The sequence below is a fragment of the Dipteris shenzhenensis genome, chromosome 24 (assembly GCF_047967505.1).
Source record: "Dipteris shenzhenensis isolate YYH24624 ecotype China chromosome 24, Dip_SZ_1.0, whole genome shotgun sequence".
Taxonomy (NCBI): domain Eukaryota; kingdom Viridiplantae; phylum Streptophyta; class Polypodiopsida; order Gleicheniales; family Dipteridaceae; genus Dipteris; species Dipteris shenzhenensis.
This window is the reverse complement of record NC_141619.1, coordinates 6,485,337-6,500,787: the sequence shown is the minus strand read 5'-3', so window position 1 is coordinate 6,500,787 and position 15,451 is coordinate 6,485,337. Positions and strand designations below refer to the sequence as shown.

Here is a 15,451-nt window from a genome sequence, read left to right as displayed (position 1 = left end):
CTACTGACTTGAAGAAATCCCTTTAGAAGGGGTTCACGAAATTGCTTAGGAATAGAAAATTCACTCTTTTCTTTTGGCTTTCTATTCATGGAGGGATTGTTGTGAGCCCATGGAGGTGCACATTTGGGGCAAATACCACTCGCTCTCATTGCCTTTCTACTAAGGAATTGAATCAAAATTATCTATAAGATAGATAGGCGAGGTTTATCTGGAAGGGGATTGCTAGTCTTTGAATACCTTTGTTCCTTCTCCCTTCTTCATGACCTAGGGTTCGGTGGCTTGGCGCTCTCTTTCGAGCCATCCTAGGGATTGAGGTCAATTTCAGCCTCAACCTTGGTGCCTTTTATAGCTCTTTTCTATGAGCCATTGTTCGCCCTTTGGGTATTGTGTCTCTCATGATTGGCATGATATGAGCATTGCTCTTGTGGTTTCGTTCATACTCAATAGAAGTCCTTTCATTGGAAAATAAATAAATAAATGTACATGAATCTAGGAAACAATCACTTTAACATGAATGGCACTAAAAACTCTTCAAGACGAAGGAAGCTTCAACGAATATGCATTGCGAGTGAGGTTGACTGCATGTTCGGATTCAAGCCATCGAATTCAAGCCATAAATGTGATACGGCAACAGATATAGAGTAGAAATAACAAGGAGGTATTCAACAATGGAACAACAAGAACAATAATCTGGGCCAAGAACAAAAATTATACTGTTCAAAAGCACAAAAAGTTCCTATATTCTACAATCGATCAGAATACCTTTGGAATTGAAAGGTCCTGTGACTCTCAAAAGCCCCCCTAAGTTGATGCATCCCCTGTCATCTACCTGGGAATACAAATTCTCAATAGATAAGCAGAGATGCATCTATCATCCATTAAAGAAGACTCAATACTAAGCATTACATGATTTTTTAAAGAACATAAGAACATCATTGAGTAACGCCGTAACTTTATCTTGTTAGCTTTTTGCTGATCTCTACACTATCACACTGTCTGCATTTTGCAAAAATATCCGATTGCTTATCTAAGGGAAGCTTACTCTGAGCCAGGCTATGGTGCTGCGTGGACACCTTCCTTGATCACCCTTAGGGACTGCTGAATGAGCTCCTGCGAGCCCCCCTCCCTCCCTCCCGCAGCCTCTACCTCCCTACCCTCCTTCGCCTCTCTCCCTCGCCCTCGCCCCCCTCGCTTTGGCCTACCCCCCTCGCCCTCGCCGCACACCCCCGCCTCAGTCCGCCTCCCTGCCCTCACCCCCTCGCCCCTCCGCCTCACCCCCTCGACCCTTGCCTCACCTCTCGCCTCGCCCCTCGCCTCACCCCCTGCCTCTCGTCTCGCCCCTCGCCGTGCCCTCCGACCGCCCCTGCCTCGCCCCTCCGCCTCCCCTCGCCCCTCGCTACACCCCCGCCCCCTCGCCTCGCTCTCCGCCCGCCCCCCGCCCCTCGCCCCTCCGCCCCTTCGCCCCGCCCCCTCGCCTTCCACCCCCCCGCCCTCCGCCCTCGCCCTTCACCCCCCTCCGCCCCTCCGACCTCCGCCCCCGCCCCTCGCCCTCCCCCCTCCCCCTCCGCCCCCCGCCCTCGCCTCCACCGCTGTCCCTCCCCCTCGCCTTCGACCTCCGCCTCCGCCATCCGCCCTCCACCCCTTCCGCCCTCGCCCTCGCCTTCGCCTCCGCTTCCCCCACCCGCCTCGTTTCGTTTCGTCTCGCCTCACCCTTCTTTGTCACACCCAGGCTCCACCCCCTCGTCTATCTCCCCCCTTTTTGGGTGGCAGCCTCTTCTTCATCGGAGGTCTCGCAGTTTGTCTTGGCGGTATGGCGGCTCCCTGCCCGGAACCGGAGGCCCAGCCGGACCGTCCCTCTCCAGATGCCTACCGCGTTATCTTGACAGAGCAACAGTCGTCTCGGGTACAAGAGGTTGCCAATGACTTTGCCCTTACTTCCGTCTATGTCAGAGTCATTGGACACTCTCCCTCCAGATCAGCCATCAGGGACTGGCTCCAGTCCACTCTCATACTAGAGGACAGCCACATCGAGGAGGTGGCCCTTATGGGAAGGGGCATCTTCTGGCTTAAACTCTCCACTGCGAAAGCTGCGAGCAACCTGATTGCAGGTTCCCCCACATCTGTGGATGGAAAGATCATCATGATAGTCCCTTGGTACCGTGGATTCAGCGCAGCGAATTTTGATGCTCGTTTCCGCATACCTCGCCACCCAGTGACGCTAGTTTTTCCAGGCCTTGCTGCTGAGTTGCGGCTGATAGTTAGGGACCTGGGCTCCCACTTTGGCTGGGTAATGCATGACACTTTCGTCGACGCGGTTACTGCGGCAGGAGCCCCCCGAGTCCGTGTGGCTGTGGCAGACCCTGCGACTCTCCCCGCAGTGATTGAGATCGTGATAGACGCTGGCAGCATTACCTAGAGCATGGTAGTCACAGGACAGCTAGGCCAGTGCCTTAGGTGTCACGGCTTTGGGCACCTGGCTGCTATTTGTCCACGATTCTCCAGCTCCTCTCGGCCCCCCCCCGCCCCCCCCCTCCGCCCCCTCCCCCCCCCTCCGGGCAGCCACGTCAAGAGGAGCAGAGGCAGCCAGAGTCTGGTCCAGAGATGGCTGGCGGCTGGACCGAGGTCAGAAGGAAAAGAGGAAAGAATAAGAAGATTTTTGAAAAAGGCAAGGAGGCAGAGGTTACCCAACCTGCAGCACCGCCTCAGAGACCTGACAGGCAGCTGCCCCAGGGTCCTGGGAGAGCTTCTTCTTCGACTGTAGCCCGCCCTCCGCAGCCTCAGGTCCCCCTCTCTTCCGCTCCCCAGCCCCCTTCCACTCAGCCCCAGCCCCTTCCCCAGTCGCATCCCCCTCTTCCCGACCCGCAGCATCAGCCCCCGCCTCTTCCTCTTCAGCCCCCTCCTCTTCCTCTTCAGCCCCCTCCTCTTCCTACTCAGCCCCTGTCCCAGTTTCAGCCCCATCCCCCTCCCCCCGCCCCTCTCAGCTCTCCTGCAGTGTCAGCTGTACCGATGATTCCTCAGCCGCGGGCAGCCCCCACTCCCCCTCCTCCGCCCCCCCAGCTAGTCGCTTCCGTGGAGTCTGAGTTGCCTACCCCTCAGCCTCCTCCCCCTTCCCCACCCCAGGCAGGACACCCCGAGTCTACACCACCCCTGGAGCAGTCTTCCCTGTCTGCTAGCCCGACCCCCTCAGTTGCAGACTCTGGCGGGCCTCAGCTTCAGGAGAGAGAGCTTCCTCGCGACTTCTACAGATCTGGCCCCTGGGACTACTTGGATGTGGCCGACCTTGGGACCTTCCCTGCTTGTCTCGACATCAGTATCTTCCTGCTCCGTAAAGGGGCGGATGGGAAGATCGCAGCCTTGGCCCCGAGGGATGGCCCTAGCTTTGCTTTCACATTTCTCAGCGACGGCACCGAGACTTGGACAGACGACTTGGTCTAGGAGGCTCTCAGAGAGCAGACGCACGCTCAGGTTTGCTCCTGCCCGTCGGGTGGACAGCTTCTCGAGACTCAGTGGTCTGAGGGTGACATGCGCCTGCAGTGGCGCTGCGCCGCCAAGCGCTTCAGATTGATTGTGATCCTCAGGCCCCCTCTGTTATGGCCCCTTCCCCAGGATGTCAGAGCCTGGACTCCTCAGAAACTCTGAGCCTTCTACGGGATGACTACCTCAAAGATCTCGAGTTGGCTCGAGAAAGCATTTGTCCATGGCACTAAAGGCCTCACGCCTTTGCTAAAAGTTTTGAAGAACGGGCAGGACGACCCCGCCTCCCCCTCTAAACCCTCTCAAAAGCGTCAGCGCCTCCATTCCGAAATGTCAGCTTCTTCATCGACATCGCGAGCAGACAGTTGTTCGCAGCCTACCAGTCCTCACCATGAGCTTACACCTTGTCTCCTGGAACGTGAATGGGTTTCATTCTTCTGGCACCTGTGGTCCTAGGAAGCTCATCTTGAGACAGGAACTTCAGCCAGCAGTGATTGGTCGCTTGGATATACTTCTGCTCCAGGAGCATAAGTTTTCAGTGGCTCATTCCCGTAGCTGCGGGAAGATCCTCCCTGGACGCTCTCACACTTATTGGGAGCCCTCGATTGGTGCACATGGGAGGAGTGGCGGTGTCTGTACTTCCGTGTGCGAGCTGTTTGTCCAGGGAGTTTTTGGTCATGGTACATTGATTCCAAGCCGTGCACTTTGGGTTGGCCTAGAGTTGGAGGGTTCCAAAATAGGAATCCTCAACATCTATGCTCCCACACACCTCCGATGCAGAGCCACTTTCTGGAGGACACTCACAGGGATTCTCCCAGACATGGATTCCTGGATTGTTGGAGGTGACTTCAACAATCTAGAGACTTTGGAGGACCAGCAGGGCAGAGGACCAGAGTTTACAGGTATGGCTCAGGCAGAGCAGTCTGCTTGGGACTCCTTTATCTTCGCGACAGGAGGTAGGGACAGCTGGAGAGACCCGTCCTTCCGCCGTTGGCGTGGGAGCTTGGACTTCTCGTGGGGCTTCCGCAGGGAAGGAGGCAGACTCCTGGAGAGATTGGATAGATTTTATGTCAGTGATTGGGCCATCAGCAGAGGTGGTGAGGCGGGTATAGTGCCAGGGACGACACTCTCCGACCATGCACCTGTGCTCTTATCATTAGACTCGGCAGCTCAGTCCCTTCCTCCCCGTTCGTGCCGGATTCCCGATTCCATCTTCTCGAGGGAGGAGGTGCGCAGTAGTATCGGTAGCCTTTGGGACAGAGATTGGGGCGAGTGCGTCTGGTAGATTCGGTGGCGCAGGCTTTGCAGGAGTCCAGCCAGATTTGCCAGCTCGCAGCCCTTCAGGTTCGCTAGGAGTGGTGGGGAAGAGAGAGAGCTCTTCGTAGGGACCTCGCCTCCATTCAGCGACTCCAGCAGGCAGCCCCGGGCTCGGAGGAGCTTCGGATCCACGCCCTTCGAGCCAGAGCCCTTCTTGAGGAGACTCTCCAGCGCCGCTCAGAGTTCTCCTATCACGCCTCCCTCTCATACTGGGCTCGGAAGGGCGACCGGATGAGCAAGGAGTTCTTCAGGACGCATGGCCAGAGAGCAGCAGTAGGTGATCAGCTACGGAGTCTTAGGACAGCGGAGGGGCACATCGTTACTGATCCGGGTGAGGTCTTGGGGTTGGCTACCGACTTCTACAGGACTCTTTTCCAGCAGGAGCAGCTTGCCCCTCATACTCGACGTTCCCGCGAGGAGGTGTGGAGGCACATTCTAGCCCTTGTGCAGCCCAGCATGTAGGCGACGTTGATGGCACCGTTTACTACTGACGAGATGCTGGAGACCTTGATGGCCATCGATGGGCAGAAATGCCCTGGTGAGGATGGGCTCTCTCGCGCTTTCTTCACCTCCTTCTGGGATCAGATCCATCAGCCCCTCCTAGCAGCCCTTCAGAGGGTTTTCAGCAGCGGATATATGCCAGAGAGCCTCTCCTCGGGACTAATTTGCCTCATCCCGAAGGGAGGAGATCGACAGGAGATCCGTCAGTGGCGCCCGATCACTCTCCTCACCACTGCCTACAAAATCCTTGCCAAGATGATCAGCGCCAGAGTTCGGCCTCTACTTCCTGACCTCATTCATGACACTCAGACAGGCTTTGTCCAGGATCGCAGTATCCTGGATAATGTCTTCACCTTCTCAGAGGCGACGGAGTGGGCTCAGCACAGTGGGTCACATTTAGCCATCCTACTTCTCGACTTTGAGAAGGCCTACGATCGAGTGGACTGGTCCTTCCTAGAGGGTACTCTGGAGAGACTAGGGTTCCCAGTAGGATGGATTCAGGGTATTTCAGCATTATACAGGACAGCTTCTAGCAGGGTCATCATCGGCGGCAGGATGGGAGAGCGATTTCGTTTGGAGAGATCATTGTGTCAGGGTTGCCCCCTCGCTCCTTACCTGTTTCTCTTCTTCGCCGAGGCCATGACATACTACCTTCGGGCGAGGTCGACCGGGATCCGGGGTGTTCGCCTTCCCATCCGGGAGGACACGGAGCTCCTGGACTCGGAGTATGCAGATGACACAGCACTGTACGTTCAGGATGATGAGATGATGCTGGAGAGGGTGAGGCTGGCCTTAGAGGTCTTCTGTTCGGCAGCCGGTGCGAAAATCAACTGGAACAAATCAGTTGGTTTTCTCACAAACCCCGGGGCGTGCTCACAGTGGGGGAGGTTTTTGGGTTTCAGATGGATCCCGCGAGGACAGACAGCTAGATATCTCGGCTTTCAGGTCGGCCTGGACATCACGCCACCTCAGCAGTTTCTCCCGGTGCTAGATTCCATTCGACGGAAACTGGCTTTTTGGAGCACTGCTAAGCTCTCTCTTGCAGGTCGTGCTCTTGTAGTCAACCAGGTTCTCCTGGCCACGGCATGGTATGTGGCCTCTTGTTGGTGTTTCTCGAGATCCAGCGTGGCACAGCTCAGGAGGTTGGTCCGGAATTTCCTGTGGTCTGGGGGGGATGGTCTCAGAGATACCAGAGCTAGGGTAGCTTGGCAGACAGTCATTCTTCCGCAGGCTGAGGGTGGCTTGGGGGTCATCGATCCTGAGCTTCAGAGTCAGGCCCTGCTGGGCAAGTTGGTTATCCGCGGTTTGACCCTGGGGGGGCAAACGTGGAAGATGTTACTTCAGCAGGGGATCGGTTCTTGCGTCTCGCGCCGAGGTGGAGAGTGGCTACCGTCCCTCAGGTGGATCTTCACTTCTGCACCGCTCACTCACCCCCGCTCCCCGCTCATTCGTAGCCTTCTCATGGTTTGGAGGCGGCTCCGCCTCAGTTTCATACAGTCCCCTCCTAGCTGTCAGGAGGAGATCGACCGCCAGCCGCTCATCTGGAACGATCAGGTCAGAGATGCCTTGGGCCTTCAGCTGGGGGAGAGATCACATATCAGGTGGGACGGTTGGATGCGGGGGCCAGCCCGGTCCCTTGGAGTTTGGAGGGACACGTACAGACACTTGGAGACCGTTGCTCTAGCAGCCGCAGCTGGAGGTACCCGTGGAGCTCAGGTGAGATGGACAGAGATAGACGGAGCGATTCCAGCCGGTTGGTTGGTTCCACCCGAGATTCAGATCCTCATGCCTGGTGATGACCGTTGGCTGGGACAGTTCACCCCCGTGGCATCCCACTGGTGGTTGCAGGTCGGATGGACGACACCTCTGTTTCCTTCTTCGCGGTTTTGGGGGACGGCCGACTCAGGAGAGAGGATGTGCTCATCGACCCCCTCCTTCCGTGGTAGAGGGTTCGGGTCATAGGCCTCGTGGGGAAGGTTTGGCGGACCGATCCCAGTATAGAGCAGGATCAGCTGGAGTTATGGCGACTCTGGCTCTGGGAGGGGCGGGCCTTGTCAGAGCTTGATTGGGACCCAGGAGAGTGGAGATGGCCAGAGGTTGTGATAGGCCAGGGGCCGACCTCTTTCTTCGCTTACAGCACGACATTGGGCAGGAGAGTTCTCGGGAGGATGCAGAGCCGACCGCCCACCCAGTGGCCCAGTTGGTATGCTCAAGGTATCTCCAGGCTATTTTTGCAGGCCTTCTGGAAGGCCTTATGGGAGAGCTGGTGGCCGCGGAAGATCTCCTACTTCCTTTGGCTACTCGCCCACAAGGGTCTTCCAGTGGGAAGCTGGTTGCGACAGGTTGGTCAGGATGGACGTTGTCAGATCTGTCATGAGGACGAGGAGTCACCAAAACACTGCCTGTGGAGCTGCACTCGCGCCCAAGAAGTGTGGAGGTGGACCTTCGGGATCCTTACTCGCGCAGCACCGGAGCTAGGTTTGATCACTTGGGGCACGTTCTGCTGGTGCAGCACCGCACCTGGCTTTCATCAATTGTTCGAGGCAGGCCCGCAGGACCCCACGTTCCTTATCACACAGGGGACTTGGGGGCCGCTCGAGGGCATTCCGCCGCACCTAGCAGAGGCTGACACAGGATCTCAGGAGAGGCAGCCAGTCTGGGAGATTATCAGCAGCATCGCTGGCTGGCACATTTGGACCTCGCGCTGCGCGCAGATCCTCGGTGGCACCTCTCTTTCGACTGCCCAGGTCATGACCGACATCTGGAGTGAGATTATACACACACTCAGAGGCCAATGGGACCAGATACACGGAGATTCCCGGCCTGGCCGGGAGAAGCGGAGACGTTTCCTTCGTGATTGGGATACGCAGGGCCTCTTCTTCGAGCATACTTCGCAGGGCCTTCAGTGGCGCTATTCACCACCTCTCCGGCTGTTCATTCACACTCGCCTGATCCCTCCGTGAGAGAGAGCTTTACATTTTTTGTTTCCTTTTAGGGCTGCGTCCGATTTGTGAACGCAGCCCCGTCAGTTGCAAAGCTGACCTCATGTATCTTGTTTTCAAAGTAATATAATCAGCACTGTTTTTTCGGCAAAAAAAAAAAGGGAAGCTTGCCATTATAATAGTCATGTCAAGTATAAAAAAGGTTTGAAGGCCTAGTATAGAAAATTCAATAAATATAGCTTTACTTCTGTGTAGAATCAAAGTTGTCTCCATAATAACATATACATTCTGCTTTCATAGTACAATAATAGATGCAATGATGCTATAAGTGCTTGAAAGAAAAAATGATAGATGTTTACAGCGGAGTTTTTTTCTTAAAGACCCCCTTGAAAAAGGAGCGCCTAGGTTGGCTCACCTACCATCCTCACCCTATGGTCTCCAAGAAAAAGAGGGAGCCACTCCATTGCCTAATGAAAATAGCCCTCTTGGCCCAAGCCTCCTAGGAGGAGCCCTCCATGCTCCCCCAACTGACCCTTAGCATGTGTATAGTATCTGACCAAATACTAGCCATAGTGTGAGAAGAGTGGACCTGAGATCCATCCAAGGCTTGTGTGCATCTGGAATCCACAAAGGCATGCACATGCCTGAATGGGAAAAAGGAACCATCATCCAAAGAGCAGAACTCCATGAAGTATCGGCAAATCAATAGAGCCCAAGAAGAGTTGTGTCTCATAAAAAACTTGAGGTCCCCAAAGAGAGAGCAAGGCCACTAAGCCCTAGGTCATGAAGAAGGGAAAGGGAATAAAAATGCTCAAAATCCTAGCAATTCCCTTCCAAATGATCCTCACCTATCTGCAATTCCATAAGCAATGCTCGATAGACTCAACAGCAAAAAGGCATCGAGGACAAGTAGAGTCAGCCCCGAATTTGGATTTCCATAAGTTCATTGCAAAAAGCCAAAAGAAAAGAGCAATTTTACTATTTTGATGGATTTCCAAAGTCTCTTCCAAAAAACTTTCTGCAAAAAAGAAAAGAGCAATTTTTTTAATAAGGGATTTCCAGAGCCTCTTTCAAAAAACTGTTTGCAAGTCGGCAGAGATCTGAAACTCTCCCAAGGAGGAGCTCTGGAGGACCTCCATTCTCTACAACTAAGCTGAAATCTCCTGGTATTACTAACCGTGTAATGAAATAAGGGGAGGCTTTTCTTTCAATGCCCTACACCAACCCACTCCCACTCTCCGGGGTTCCTATGCAAAAGCTTTATGGGGACTCTCCATAGAGCCAAATCCTCCATTATCCCAAAGAGATAAGAAGTGGGTCCGAGTCTAGGCACCATTGTGAATCAGAGCCATGCTCCATATACCCTATGATCCTGACAGGCTAAAAAGGAACTCCCAATAGAACATCATGTGTAGATCTAGACGGCCCGCTCTCAAACTGAACATCGCAGCCCAAGGCATCCCCGTCTGATCATCATAGTGGTATGACCTGAAGTGGAATACCTATCCCCACGAAATCTTCCATCCAAGGAGAGCGAGAAATAGGCTTGTCATCAGTATCAACATAATCCACACGTATGGCTGCATCAATCTTCCGAAATATCCCAGAATTACTCTGGGACGGAAGGCTCTTCTCTTAGTGTCTTGCATCAACCCACTCCCTTGGATCCCACCGCAAATACTCTATGCGGATACCTCCATAGAGCCAAAGCTCTATGAACCCAAGGGAATGTGATTTGGGTTAGGGCCTACGTACCATCCTAAAGCCAAGAAACACTGCTCCACAGGACCTATAACCCTGACAAGATGAAATGAAAAATGCATAAATATATCTCTCATAGACCTGAACAGCCACCCCATAATGGAAAACAAAGACCAAGGCATCCCCGTATAATGCTCAAAATCCTATAGGTTGGATTCCCTCCAGAGCCCCCCATTGGGATAGCTTCTTCATCACCGCAGATTTGCGTAGGAATTTCTGGAGAAGGCTCTAGAAATCCCTCAGAAATAGAAAGATCACTCTTTTCATTTGGCTTTCTATTCATGGAGGGATTGCAGTGAACCTGTGGAGATCACGATTTGGGGCTGATCCCACTTGCCCTCGCTGTCATTCTATAGAGGAGTGAGTGCGACATTGCCTTTGGGACTGCAATCAAGCGAGAATTGTTTGGAAAGGAGTTGCTCGAATACTCAGCATTTTTCATACTTCCCCTTTCTTCATGACTTGGGGCTCGGTCGCATGGTTATCCCTTACTGGGCCCAGGTGTTTTATGAGGGTGAGCCCTCTTGTTGGGCACTCTTGATCCGCCAACACCTGATAGAGCCCTGCTCTCTTCAGGATGTACCACATATTCCTTTCAGAGCTTCACATGTTTCAGGAGATTTTGGCTAGCATTTCCTCTTGGCACATTTGGAGAGCCAGATGCACAGAGGCCTTGGATGATACCCAGATACACCCATCACAGGTGTTCACGGGTATTTGGAGTGACACGGTTTACACTTTGATAGCCATATGGGCTAGCATACAGGGCCCTTCACAGGCAGCCTCTTCTAGGAGGACTGTATTTCTTCGAGTTTGGAGGGGTTCTCCCTTTTTCTCGCAGGTTGCTACCGGATTGAGATGGCACTATCAGACCCAATCCTTTCTTTTTGGCTCTTGAGCTTTTCATGCATTGCATGGTGTATCCCGTATTCACGTATGGAGCTTGCTCTAACGGTTTTCTTTAATACTTAATAGAAGTCTCTTTTTTGCCAAAAAAAAAAAACTTCTGCAACTCCCTTTTGGGATAGATGAATGAGACCCTTTGTAATAAATGATTCAGGCATAATACTAGAGTCCCAAATACCCTGCACGGCTGGGCTAATGCGGTCCTCAATCATCTCCCAAAAAGCAATAAAAAACATGGTCGAAACTTGTGGACTTGCCCTTTCGGAGGGTAAGAAATGCAGTCCTAAATTCTAGATTGGTAAAAAATGCATCAAGTGAAGCTCTCATGTTTTTTTTTTTTTCAAGAAAATTACTTCATTAAGTATGAATGAAAACCACGGGAGCAAGCTCAAATGCAGGAGTACATCATGCAATGCATGAGGAAAAAACAGCTCAAAGTGAGCTAATAAAGAACCAAGGCGGAGGCTGAAAATGCCATCTCAACCTTGAAGGAAACTAAGAGAAGACAGGAGATCCCCTCCAAACCCTGAAAAAAGTAACTCTCTTGGCAGTGGCTGCTACAGAGGATCCTTGCATGCTCGCCCAAGTGGCCATCAGAGTGTGTATTGTGTCAGTCCAAATACTGGCCATAGTCTGGGAAGGGTGAACCTGGATACCCTCTACATTGGGCATCATCAAAGCTGGAAATTCCTACCAAACTCTACATTGGGCATCATCTCTGGTAGGTGTGTCACAATCGCCTGAGACAAGAGATGCATAATAAATTATAGCTATGCGTAAGATGGCACCACGATCTAAAGAACCCCATCAGATTCAATAAGCCAAGAGACACTTTCTCTACCATGCCTCATGCCATGTGTAGAGAAAGAATCTTCCTCCCATGTCTATCCAAAATGACTCTCTAGCATGAAAGGCATACTTTGCTCTTTGATCTAGCAAAACCTACCGATGAGCCCTTGCTGCAGCAAGGTGCTCCTGAGTCCAAGAATCCATGGACTTTTTGCTATTTCCACTGCAGGGCTACTCAATGTTGTGTGAGGCCTTGAAGCCTTAACTAGAAGACTAGCTATTACTCCTCCCCCGCTGCTCCCCTTGCTGCCTCTCCCTAGCTCTCCCCTCACCCTCTAGCCTCCGTTCCCCCTAGCCCCTCATCCGTCTTCCCTTCCCCTCCGTCAACCTCCTCCCTACCCACCGGCATGTTTCCTCCTCGTTAGCCTCCTCCTCACCCGCCAGCCTGCTCGTCCCTCCCCGTGGCTTTTCTGCCCCCTCGTGGCACTTCTGCCTCCCCCCTGTGGGCCACCATCTCCCCCCCGAGGCACTTCTACCCCCCGCGGGTCTCCTCCTCCCCCCGGAACTTCTCCCCCTAAGGGACTCCTCTCCACCCCCCCTTGGGTTGTCTCCTCCACTTCTCTCCTCCATATCTCCCCCCTACAACCTCTCTACTCCTACCCCTTATCCTAGCCTCTCCCCCCCTCCTTTAGCCTTCTTTATCCCCCTCTCTCTCCTCAGCCCTCCCCCTCTCTCTCCTCCTCCCTCCTTTTTCTAGCCTTCATAGCAGCTTTTTTAGTCGGACGGAGCTCAACAGTTTTCGAGTTGGCCTTCCCACCTCGATTGACGATGGCTCAGCCTTTAGCCAATCCTCGTCCACTTCCACCGGCCGCAAAAACCATCACGTTCTCAAAAGATGAGTTGCAACAACTCAAAAAAGATATAGAGCATGAGAGTTCGACATCACTCTTTGCTCACATCCATGGGTCCCACCCTTCCAAGTTACAAGCTAGTGACTAGATGCTCACTACTTTACCTGGAGACCTCGCACGGCATCTCACAGATGTTCGTCTCCTTGGTCGAGGTTTCTTTAAGGTTGTTTTTTATTCCCAGGATGCAATAGGTACAGTGCTTCACGCAAGTCCTTTAGCACTGAGCTGCAAGAGGATTTTTTTGATGCCCTTCTCGTTGGGTTTTGAGCTTAGGAGGAGGATGGCCGGACGATTTCACTCTTCCTTAGATTCCTCGGCCTCCCTCAGGTATACCATCGACTGTTATCTTTCATTAGAGCCGCTTTTGGGATGGTCATGGAGATCCACCCCCTCCCTCTGTGATGCCTTCTTCGACAGCAGAGGGAGTCAGGTGGGACAGGGTACCACGTGTTAGGGTCGTTGTCTCTGACCCTAACATGACAAATGACCACATCATGCTCCAGCATGCAGATAGCTCATTCTTCAGACAGAGAGCCGAGATCGCTGGGAGACAGGATTAGTGTAGAATTTGTCGGACCCCTGGGCAAACCACATCAACATCAGAGACATTGGATAGCATTTGGCTAGATACCATTCATACTCTCAGAGATAAATGGGATAGACTCCACGGAGATTCGGATCGTGCTACCTGTAGGAGGGAGGGATTCAACATTTCGCTAGATATCATTCAGAGATAGATGTGACAGACTCTAGGGAGATTCTAATCATGCTTGGTGCAAGAGGGAGGCTTCTATAGGAATATGGGAGCTAGGCCCTTTCCTTCATTTCACAGATGGTGGTATAATATGACATTATACACCAATGGTGTTCAGCCCTTTGTACGAGGTAATCTCCCATAGAGCGGCCAGCCAGGGGGATATCCTTGTGGGTTTTGATATTGTACCCATCATTGGGGAGTTGTATTTCCTTGGTGTTCATTTCACTGAGGAGTTTATTGATAGAATGTTATTTTCTCTGGAAAACAAAGTCCTTTCTTATCTGAACCTCCTTTTGGCTTATAGTGGCATTTTCAGCCAAAACCATGACTGTTTAATGTTTTGCATGGGGCTTTGACCCCCTGAGTTTTCATTGTCTGCATGATGTACGAGCACCTTGAGATTCACACTCATGGTTCGTTATTTCCTACTCAATAAAAGTCTTTTCATTTTTTTTAAAAATGTTTTGAATACTTATTATTTTGACACCACCACCCATAGATTAGAACAAAGTCTCAAAGACTCATCACAAGTAGTTTACCTTGTGTTCATTGCCTTTCTTATCTTGAAGATCCAAACCATGCAACTCTAGTATAATTTGGCAGCCTTTTTCCACAGAGTTTCCCCACGAGTCTATAGCCTTCAAAAACACCAGAAATTTATTGTTTGTAAACTCTCTTTACGCTAGAAAAGAGAGTTACAACTCTCTTTATGCATTGAGATATAAGATAGCAAGGACATCTTATAACAACAGGACATTATACACCAATGGAGTGGCTATTTGTTCAGGCCTTTGTACGAGGTAATCTCCCATAGAGCGGCCAGCCAGGGGGATATCCTTGTGGGTTTTGATATTGTACCCATCATTGGGGAGTTGTATTTCCTTGGTGTTCATTTCACCGAGGAGTTTATTGATAGAATGTTATTTTCTCTGGAAAACAAAGTCCTTTCTTATCTGAACCTCCTTTTGGCTTATAGTGCACGTCTTTTCATTTAAAATTTTTTTTTTTTGAATACTTATTATTTTGACACCACCACCCATAGATTAGAACAAAGCCTCAAAGACTCATCACAAGTAGTTTACCTTGCGTTCATTGCCTTTCTTATCTTGAAGATCCAAACCATGCAACTCTAGTATAATTTGGCAGCCTTTTTCCACAGAGTTTCCCCACGAATCTATAGCCTTCAAAAACACCAGAAATTTATTGTTTGTAAACTCTCTTTACGCTAGGAAAGAGAGTTACAACTCTCGTTATGCATTGAGATATAAGATAGCAAGGACATATTATAACAACAGGACAACAATACTCATAATATGATAAAGAAGCTTTGGACATATTAACTTACTTGTAAGGTCAAAATCTGGATAACATCTTCTCTTTGAAGGCAATTTTCCATCAATTGGCTTTCCACATCTTTGATTGCTGCCATCTCACCTGGTAGAACTGATACATCCCAACAAGAATATGTCTTAAGCTATCACAATATAGATATTTGATTATGGTACTAAAATTATTATAGCCTATATGTTTACAATAAAGCATTATGCAATAAAACGGAATATACTTAATGTTAGTAAGATAAAATGTAAGCTAAAAACATTTGTTGCAGATGTTACCGTGTGAAAAAAATCTCTATGTAACAAGCATGTGTATTGGGGGAGCCAAACATGGTGAAACATGCAAGCTTCCCTTTGATAAAAAGGAATCATACCTAATAAGACAAAAACACACATCGCTAGAAACTTGAAAATAAATTGATTCTAGCATACTTCATTGTAGTTGCCAAAAATTTTATCTTCCTAAATGTGCATGCAATAATTACTTGTGTATGAGCACATATGGTCTACATGTGCACACATCATGTATATTTATGCTCATGCTCATGCTCATGAGAGAGAGAGAGAGAGAGAATGCCCACTGGAGACCCAATAGGATCTATGGGACGGACCCAATAATAAACAAGTGATGCTACAAAATCCCTTAGAAGACTTATTAGATGTTTTAGGACTGTCTATGGGACTATTAGTTTGGCTAGCTTGTGTGCCATGTCCAAGATTTTGTGTCAATGCCCCAAAGATCCCTTCACATATGAT

At 50.9% G+C, this 15,451-nt stretch overlaps 1 protein-coding gene across 1 annotated transcript in view; it reads right to left on the bottom strand.

Moving 5' to 3' along the window:
* Window positions 1–15,451, bottom strand: part of GMI1 (gamma-irradiation and mitomycin c induced 1) — a 309,165-nt gene that overhangs the window by 68,342 nt on the left and 225,372 nt on the right. The window contains exons 29-31 of the mRNA XM_087395876.1: window positions 14,704–14,801; window positions 14,441–14,539; window positions 763–829 (exon numbers count right to left, since the gene is read on the bottom strand). Of these exons, the coding sequence (XP_087252002.1) occupies window positions 763–829; window positions 14,441–14,539; window positions 14,704–14,801 (264 nt within the window). The remainder of the gene's footprint in view (window positions 1–762; window positions 830–14,440; window positions 14,540–14,703; window positions 14,802–15,451) is intronic.